Source organism: Mixophyes fleayi, chromosome 6 (genome assembly GCF_038048845.1).
Source record: "Mixophyes fleayi isolate aMixFle1 chromosome 6, aMixFle1.hap1, whole genome shotgun sequence".
In the NCBI taxonomy this organism is placed as follows: Eukaryota; Metazoa; Chordata; class Amphibia; order Anura; family Limnodynastidae; genus Mixophyes; species Mixophyes fleayi.
In genome coordinates, this window is record NC_134407.1 from 2,099,101 (window position 1) to 2,109,528 (window position 10,428).

General features: G+C 44.5%; 1 protein-coding gene across 3 annotated transcripts in view; it reads left to right on the top strand.

The window, feature by feature from the left end:
- The window catches only part of SHTN1 (shootin 1), an 85,627-nt gene extending 76,160 nt beyond the window's left edge, over window positions 1–9,467 (top strand). For all 3 annotated transcript variants that reach the window (XM_075215579.1, XM_075215581.1, XM_075215580.1), the window contains one exon: window positions 7,814–9,467. In XM_075215579.1, the coding sequence (XP_075071680.1) occupies window positions 7,814–7,958 (145 nt within the window). In that variant the 3' untranslated portion in view covers window positions 7,959–9,467. The remainder of the gene's footprint in view (window positions 1–7,813) is intronic.
- Window positions 9,468–10,428: the final 961 nt, after the last annotated feature.

Genomic DNA, 10,428 nt, shown 5'->3' on the forward strand with positions numbered 1-10,428 from the left:
CTCCCCCTCCCCCACTTTCTTTCCTCTTTCTCTGCCCTGTTCCCTCTCTATCTGCCCTGTTCCCTCTCTATCTCCCCTGCCCCCCTCTCTCCCCTTCTTCCTCTCTCTCTCTCTCCCCTCCTGCCCCATAGAGCTTACAATCTAATCTTTGGCTGACATATAGTTCCTAAAGAAGGAACTGAACCCCCTCCCCTGTCCTTATGACAGCTATGAGTGTTGGCTTATATGGGGTCCATTTGCCCTTACTAGAACAGGTATCTCCGTAAAGTATCATTTCTCATTCTGTACTAATTCAAAGGAAACATTAACCAAGTAACAGATCACTTTTATTAATGAGTTATTCCTAGATCCATTCACTACAGAATGTTCTTTCTCCTGATGGAGATTAACCAAGTTAAAGTAAAATATTCTCCCGGCTGTAACAAAGGAGCCGGGAATGAATTGCTTGGGGCATCTGCTGGAACAAAGCCTGGGAGGATTTGGCAGCGTTCTCCGTCGCTGAATGTTTTTCCCCTCAGCAAGACGTAAATTTCTTCATTTCTCTCTCCTTGAAGGTGGTAAATATGATTGCAGTTTTTTGTCCATTTTTTATTGCAAATGAAACAGAGTTCAGATTGTTTAGCCTGTGCATCCGTTTTTGGATCCGTGCCACGCACTAATGCAAGCCCCCACTGTGAGACCACCATAGAATCCGCCGTTAAATAGTCCAGCTGTTGGTGTTTCAGAGATTGTCACCTTGGAGGAGGAAGAAAGTGCCTTTTGTTGTACTTCACTATTTTCTCCTACACGTACAATGCAACAATTGCTTTTTCCCTCTATAAGGTTCAATCTTTGTTCATCTGAGAACACTGGATAGAAAGCGGCCATTTGTCGTTCTCAACTTATTTCTCTGGTCATTTTATAGAGAAACTTTTTATAAAAAGATAAATTATAGGGATGTTTATGCTGAATAAATGCACCTGTTCATGCTGGGAGGAGGCCGAGTAAAGTCATTATATATAAACTGGATGCTGGTGCTGTTCCTGTCTATATTTAAACTAAACTTCTTTCTTGTATTTGAATTTTTAATACTTATAACGTGTATGGAATAAGGACATACACAGAGAATTAGGTCTACTATGTGATACTGTCCATCCATAGAGACCAATAACAGAGAATTACACCCAGCATACAGAAGTAGTACTGTGCAGTTATCCATCCATAGAGACTAATAACAGAGAGAATTACACCCAGCAAACAGAAGTAGTACTGTGCAGTTATCCATCCATAGACTAATAACAGAGAATTACACCCAGCAGAGTAGTAGTACTGAGCAGTTATCCATCCATAGACTAATAACAGAGAATTACACCCAGCACAGAGTAGTAGTACTGAGCAGTTATCATCCATAGACTAATAACAGAGAATTACACCCAACATACAGAAGTAGTACTGTGCAGTTATCCATCCATAGAGACTAATAACAGAGAATTACACCCAGCATACAGAAGTAGTACTGTGCAGTTCTCCATCTGTACAGACTATTCTCTTTCTCAGGACTTTCAGTTCACAGTATATTTCTTTCTTTTGTATTTTTTATTATAGAAAATGTATAAAACCTATTTTTAAAATGTTGTATTCTAACCAATTTTCAGAGAATGTAATAAATTGTCCCCACATTGTACTGAAGAGAATAAGACATAACATTTTTGTCCCATGGGTCACACATATATATATATATATATATATATATATATACTGTAACAAAAGGAGGCATTTAGCTGGCAATATGTAGAGAAAGCAGGGAAGTAGAGTAAAACATTTGTGCAGTAATACACCTAGATTGAATATAAAGACCTATGTATGAAAAGCAATAGTTTAAGTTTGGTTTAACTTACATGACTTAAAATCCTTCCTCTCAGCAAACAGACAGGGTGTGTCTGCATTACAGAGCCAGTGATGGGCGTTTTCTTTTAAAGAGAAGGTGGGTGTGTCACCTGTCCATCAAGCTAAGGCTGGGGGAGGAGCATCAGGTATAAAAGCTTGTTTATATCATTTGTGCACTGAGACCAATGCTGGGTGAGCTGGCTGGTCCTGAGAGAGCTGAGCTATGTATAGCTAGTGTTTAGGGTCTCCATAATTGCTGTACAAGTATACGGTGTCAAACATTTACCATCCTGACAATAAAGCACCATAAAAAGGAAGTTGTTCGCGTGTGCTTCTGCAGTAGCGGGCTCTTGCCACAAGTGGTGTCAGGAGTGGGATACTCCGGGAAGCAAGTTTCTGCTACCCAACCCGCGCAGATGTCAACATGGAGGAAGTACTGAGAACCCTCGTGAATGTGGCCGCTGCGCAGCAACAGCAGCAAGCTCAGATGCTACAAGTCGCCGAGGCACAGGTGGAAAACACAAGGCTCTTAAGAGAAGAGTTAAGCCAGGTGAGACATGACAGAAATGAACCACTTGGTCCTGTTCTCCAGAAAATGTCGCCAGGTGATGACGTAGAAGCGTATCTGGTGTCCTGTGAGAGACTTGCAAAAAGGGCAAAATGGCCTCCTAAAGATTGGGCTGAGAGACTGGCGCCATATCTGACTAGTGAAGCTCAGCGAGCTTATATGGATCTAGATGAGGAACGGGCCTCTGATTATTTGTGCCTAAAGTCTGAGATATTGGCTCGCATTGGAGTTTCCGGGCCAGGCCGAGCACAGCGCTATCACCAATGGCGCTATGGTAAAGAAAAAACGGTCAGAGCGCAAGTGGTGAGCTTTCTAAAATTTTAAAGAAATGGCTGCAGCCTGAGAAGAATTCGCCTTCTCGGATTATTGAAGTTCTGGCGATAGATCACTGCATCCGGGGGCTGAACCGCGATTTGCAAAGGTGGGTTCTGCAATCAGACCCACAAACTTATGAAGAGCTTGCCACCGTGGTAGAAAGGTTTTGTGCGCTACAGCAAATGACTAAAGAAACTGCATCTGTGCCAAAGCCGCTGCCACGCCAAAAGCCAGGTTTGACAATCCTTGCTACAGGGCCCAATGGCAAAACTGCTACGGACAGAGGGCCAGGTGCAAAGCCGTCTAATCTGAAGTGTTTTGAATGTGGTGAGCCAGGCCACTTTAAGGCAGAGTGTCCTAAACTACAGGAACCCATGGACTGTTCCGTGGCACATATTGGGCCTGCTTTTCCAAGCTGTTTTACCATGAGTCCCACATCAGGAAGTCCTTGTTTGTTCCGGGTGACTGTGCTAATCAACCAAAACCTTGTTCTGGCCTTGGTTGACTCGGGGAGTGAACTCTCATTGGTTTCCAGCTCTGCCTTACCCGAAACCATAACTTCTCGCTTGCCCAAGGTGAAGGTTCTTTGCGTACATGGCACGACAGAGGAGTATGAAAGAATACTACCAGTCACACTCAAAGACAAAACTGTTATGGTGGTAGCTGCCATAGCACCTAAACTCCCATATCCAATCATTTTGGGGCGAGACTTCCCACTGTTTAATTATGTCCTCGGTAAGCGGATCCGGCCGGACATGCCGGCAACTGAGGCAACGGTCGGAAGCCCGGTCTTAAAAGACCTGCCTAAGAATCAACATCTGGACATCGATCTTTGGGAATCGCCTAACCGGAATGCCATCCTAGGAGTCACAGCAGGAGTTCCACAAAAGCGTCCACCTGCGGGGAAACATGGACAGTCCAAACTACCATTGGTCGGTGATGTCGCAGATGAGCCCACCCCGCCTGTCAGTGAGGATACGGACTGGTCAGCAATACCAATTTTGTTTCCTCTGCAGGACTTTGCTCGGGACCAACTTAATGATGCCACTTTGGAACATGCCTTTAAAAGTGTGACTGAGGTAAATGGGGTAGTGAAAGCCGCCCAGCCTGTAGAAGGTATACCATATTTTATTGTTAAAAATAATTTCCTGTATAGAGTTGCTAATGTACAGGGGGATAAAGTAGAACAATTAATGGTTCCTCAGGTCCATGTAACCCTAGTGTTAAAAGCAGCACATACACATGTCTGTGGGGGACACCTAGGGGAGGATAAAACACGGGAACGAGTTCTGCTTAGGTTTTACTGGCCCGGTGTACACATGGCTGTGAAAAAGTATTGCCGGTCCTGTCCCATTTGTCAGAGAACCTGTCCCAAACCCATGTACAGGGCACCTCTCATTCCAATACCAATAGTGCAAGTTCCCTTTGAACGGATAGCTATGGACCTTGTGGGGCCACTGGAAAAATCCGCACGTGGGCACCAATATATACTAGTGGTGCTTGACTATGCAACCAGGTATCCAGAGGCAATTCCCCTACGAAACATAAAGTCCAGCACCATAGCTAAGGAACTTGTATAGATGTTTACACGCTTGGGAATACCCAAAGAAATTCTCACATATCAAGGTACTCCATTCATGTCTAAACTGATAAAGGACATGTGCCAGTTGCTAGGGGTTACGGCGCTTCACACCTCTGTATACCATCCACAAACAGATGGCTTGGTGGAACGCTTTAACCGCACATTAAAGCACATGCTCAGGAAAGCAGTGGCTCAAGAAAAAAAAGATTGGGACACTCTTATTCCCTATTTGATGTTTGCCATCCGTGAGGTACCTCAAGCTTCAACAGGGTTTAGTCCCTTTGAGTTATTGTTTGGGAGACAGCCCAGGGGTATCTTGGATATGTTAAAAGAAGGGTGGGAGCAGCAAGGTCCCAGGGAGCCAAATCTGGTACAATTTGTGTCCCAAATGTATGAGAGGCTAGGAAAGATAGGGCCCATTGTGCAGCAACATGTAAAAGAGGCTCAGGAACGACAAAGAAAAAGTTATGATAAAAGTGCTGTTGTTCGATCTTTCAAGCCTGGGGACAAGGTCCTAGTCCTGGTTCCCACCCAGGAAAGCAAACTTTTCGCCCATTGGCAGGGTCCATATGAAGTTCTAGAGGCTGTCGGTCCTGTCAATTACAGAGTCCACCAGTTAGATAGGAGATGGGAGGAGCAAATATATCATGTTAACCTCCTTAAACCTTGGCATGATGAGGAAACCTCTCCTCAGGTAGTAAGTACTGCCATTGAAAAGTCTGAAGTGCCCATAGAGCCAGCTTTGTCCATTCAGCAGAGACAACAGACTGAAGAAATGATTCGCCGGAACAGGGATGTCTTCTCTTCCATTCCTGGGCGCACTACCTTAATCGAACACGACATTGTCACTGCGCCAGGAGTCATTGTAAAGCAGAAGCCGTATCGTATTCCAGAAGCCAGACGGGTGGACGTGAGAAAGGAGGTCGAGAAGATGCTCCAGTTAGATGTGATTGAAGAGTCCACTAGTGAATGGAATAGTCCCATTGTGCTTGTCCCGAAACCCAATGGGACAATTAGGTTCTGCAATGACTTTAGGCGCCTAAACAGTATGTCGCAGTTTGATGCTTATCCAATGCCACGTGTGGATGAACTAGTGGAAAATCTTGCTGGTAGCAATTATTTGACAACCCTTGATCTAACAAAGGGTTATTAGCAAGTTCCCCTGACTCCCACGGCCAAGCCAAAGACTGCATTTTCCACCCCTGATGGTCTCTATCAATATAAAGTCTTACCCTTTGGATTGCATGGGGCACCTGCCACCTTCCAAAGGGCCATGAATAAATTGCTACGACCTCACACAGCTTATGCAGCTGCTTACTTGGACGATATAGTGATTTATACCCCAGACTGGGGATCACATTTAGCCAAAGTTGAGGCGGTCTTAGCTTCTTTAACGTCAGCAGGGTTAACCGCTAACCCAGAGAAATGTGCCATAGCCATGAGAGAAGCCAAATATTTGGGGTACGTTGTTGGTCGAGGGCGTGTAAAACCCCAGCTAGACAAAGTGGAGGCAGTCAAAAATTGGGCAAGACCAGAGAAAAAGTCACAGTTAAGAACCTTTTTAGGCTTAGTCGGTTACTACAGGCGGTTTGTAAGCCACTTCGCCACTAGAGCTGCTCCACTAACGGACATGTTAAAAAAAAGTTGTCCAGATAGATTAACCTGGTCTGACTCTGCAGAAACCGCCTGGTCTGATCTTCGGTTAGCTCTTTGTTTCTCCCCAGTGCTACAAGCACCGGATTTTACCCGGAGGTTCTTCCTCCAAACTGATGCTTCTGGTGTTGGCTTAGGTGCAGTCCTGTCACAGGAGAAGAATGGGGAAGCGAAGGCTAGCCCGTCTGGTCCAATCCCACAGAAGAGCTACTGTAGTATATACAGTATAGAAGTATATAGTATATAGGTGGCCAGTATAGAAGTATATAGATATACTACATAGGTGGTCGGTACAGAAGTATATAGTACGTAGGTGGACGGCATAGATGTATATAGTACGTAGGTGGACGGTATAGAAGTATATAGTACGTAGGTGGACGGCATAGATGTATATAGTACGTAGGTGGACGGTATAGAAGTATATAGTACGTAGGTGGACGGCATAGATGTATATAGTACGTAGGTGGACGGCATAGAAGTATATAGTACGTAGGTGGACGGCATAGATGTATATAGTACGTAGGTGGACGGCATAGAAGTATATAGTACGTAGGTGGACGGTATATAAGTATATAGTACGTAGGTGGACGGCATAGATGTATATAGTACGTAGGTGGACGGCATAGAAGTATATAGTACGTAGGTGGACGGCATAGATGTATATAGTACGTAGGTGGACGGCATAGATGTATATAGTACGTAGGTGGACGGCATAGATGTATATAGTACGTAGGTGGACGGTATAGAAGTATATAGTACGTAGGTGGACGGCATAGATGTATATAGCATGTAGGTGGACGGCATAGAAGTATATAGTACGTAGGTGGACGGCATAGATGTATATAGTACGTAGGTGGACGGCATAGATGTATATAGTACGTAGGTGGACGGCATAGATGTATATAGTACGTAGGTGGACGGCATAGAAGTATATAGTACGTAGGTGGACGGCATATAAGTATATAGTACGTAGGTGGACGGCATAGATGTATATAGTACGTAGGTGGACGGCATAGAAGTATATAGTACGTAGGTGGACGGCATAGATGTATATAGTACGTAGGTGGACGGCATAGATGTATATAGTACGTAGGTGGACGGCATAGATGTATATAGTACGTAGGTGGACGGCATAGAAGTATATAGTACGTAGGTGGACGGCATAGATGTATATAGTACGTAGGTGGACGGCATAGAAGTATATAGTACGTAGGTGGACGGCATAGATGTATATAGTACGTAGGTGGACGGCATAGATGTATATAGTACGTAGGTGGACGGCATAGATGTATATAGCACGTAGGTGGACGGCATAGATGTATATAGCACGTAGGTGGACGGCATAGATGTATATAGCACGTAGGTGGACGGCATAGATGTATATAGCACGTAGGTGGACGGCATAGATGTATATAGCACGTAGGTGGACGGCATAGAAGTATATAGCACGTAGGTGGACGGCATAGATGTATATAGCACGTAGGTGGACGGCATAGATGTATATAGCACGTAGGTGGTCGGTATAGAAGTATATAGTACGTAGGTGGACGGTATAGAAGTATATAGTACGTAGGTGGTCGGTATAGAAGTATATAGTACGTAGGTGGACGGTATAGAAGTATATAGTACGTAGGTGGACGGTATAGAAGTATATAGTATGTAGTTGGACGGTATAGAAGTATATTGTACGTAGGTGGACGGTATAGAAGTATATAGTACATAGACGGTATATAGGCCATCGGGTGTGTCCTGCATATGGCTGAGATGTAATAATAAAATGGTAAAATAAAATAATTTCCTAGTAGTCCAATAACATTTGTCTCTCTCAGCTCCGCAGAGACGCTGGTGTACGCTGGAGATGTAAAGAAGGACGGCATTGCCCCTCAGCCCCCAGGAGATGGCAACACAGATCCCGCAAAGAATATAGAATCCACTGACAAGAGGGGGAAGGACACGGATAGTTCTAATTGCTAATAATAACATGAAATATTTGCCTCGTATGCCTTTAAATCAAACTTTCCTCCCTATGCCTCCACTTCACCAATGTGAAGTACCAAGGTTATCTGGTGCCTGAATAGCGCGGCGTCCTCCAGCGCAGACCGCACGTTCCCTGCGTGCACTGCAGTAGCTGTACTCTGGGGGAGGGGAGCTTCACATGGCTGCGTCAGACTCACATCGTATGTTAGGGATGACGTGAGCCGTTCTCACTCATGTCTGCAACATTTCCATTTTTAGAAAACTGTGTGAATAATAATAGGCAAATTCACAAAAATGGTGTTAGATTTGTCTTGCAACTTGATTTAAAAAATTATTTGTTTTTATCCAGACACTGAAAAGATCTTTTGTACATTTAAATTGACAGAAAAATGAGTTGATGTTAAAGGAGAACTCCGAGATCTTCAGGATATTCTTCTCTTTGGTGGGGCCCCTGCATCTTGCATCAGCTTCTGCTCTCATACAGCCCACAGAGCCTGGAGAATGACGGGTCAGTAGGTCGGGGCAGCTGAGTGGATGAGCTGCTCGGGGGGAGGGGTATAAGGATGATAACTGCCTCCCTCGTAGGACGCTACAGCCCCAACTCATGGAGACACAATTATGTAGACAAACGCTCAGTAATATGGTGCCCCTGCAGAATAACAGTACAGGGGTACTCCCTGGATTATGTATTACTGCAGATGACGGCAGCTTGTATTCCGGAATAAAAATGGTCAGACTGAGCCGTGTGGTTCTGATCTGTCGCCAAATTCTATGTATTTATGGAAAACAGCATTTTTTATTTCTATTTTTATTAAAGGTTACATTGGGTGCATTTCACAACAAGCGTCCAGTTGTACAATGACTGGATCATACATAGGACACAGTAATGTCCTATGTATGATGGATATAGGAATCTGAGCCCATGATCCTGTGAATCATACGGTCCCCTGAAGCAGTAATCTGTGCTCGCTCCATAGGAAGAGAACCCTATTTGTACAATATCCTTCCTGTGTGACTGGCCGCATTGGACGTCACCCTTGGAACGGGTTATCCTGGATTTCTCCTTTAACGTTGTAAAGACTGATATACTAGTCTGTGATTATGGCGTTAAGTTGTGTGGTACATTTAGCCACTCCCACAATTATACGTTACTGTCTCTGTGACATTATTAATACCATCTTTTGTGAATGTGGTCTATAAAGCGTCTCTGTGAATTTCCACAGTGGATGTAATAACACAGATAAAGGGCTATTATGTCACCTTCATATTAGGGGTTCTGACGATGGAATAAACAGGACCAAGTCAGTCACCTTTATCACCTATAAATCCCTCCAGCAGACATAGGCCACTGGACCACCGATGCATCACACTGCCACATGAAACGTTTCATTATTCCTTTTTCAGTTTTTGGGTGTGAATATTGTTGATATTTGTGAATGCTGTGTAACAGTTGTCAGTCACCGAGATTTGGTGCTTGTGATTTGAGAATTAAAATGAGAATGAGGAGTCTGGTTTTCCTGGTCTTATTTGAAGCATTAGAGGTCGGATGCGGAGTTGAACGTACTCCAGTTTGTGGTCACCTATGGATAAATGTCACTAGCGCCTGCGTGCGACTGGGGATGGTGTTTTCTTCATTGCTCGTGCCTATATTATATGATTTTGTGAGCGGATTCAGAACGTATACGAGAAGAAACGATCTACCTGCTGAATTTGAGAGTTTTTTCTTATATTATTCACACCTAGCGCAAGCGATCACACCAACAGCTTAACGATTGCATATCTGATGTTCACCTGACGTAATCCTGGCGCACACACGACTGCTGCAGAGCTCACACTATTTGCCATGTTATACATCTGTGTTTGTTTGACACAGATGTGGTCAAACTGCATCACTCCTAATGACAAACACGTCTACAATACAACAATGTCCTCCGTCAGTAGGAATCTTCTATGTATATCATTGATTACCAGTGTAGTATTGTGCCACATCATCTCCATTGGGCAGATGTAACTGCCAACTGGTGGCCAGGAAAAAGGTACTGTTTCCCATAGCAACCAATCACACTTTTCATTTTCACAATTTTACTAGTTTCTGTGGTTGATGAATATGAAGCAGTCTGAAAATTGTCTAATCTTCCAGATTTCAAACATGCATCTGTAGGTGACCTGCAACACACTGTTCACAGCTCTGCAACACACTACCGAGATCTGCCCGCACTACGCGGCTCTGCAACACACTACCGAGATCTGTCCGCACTGAGCGGCTCTGCTACACACTACCGAGATCTGCCCGCACTGAGCGGCTCTGCTACACACTACCGAGATCTGTCCGCACGTAGCGGCTCTGCTACACACTACCGAGATCTGTCCGCACGTAGCGGCTCTGCTACACACTACCGAGATCTGTCCGCACGTAGCGGCTCTGCTACACACTACCGAGATCTGCCCGCACTATGCCGCTCTGCAA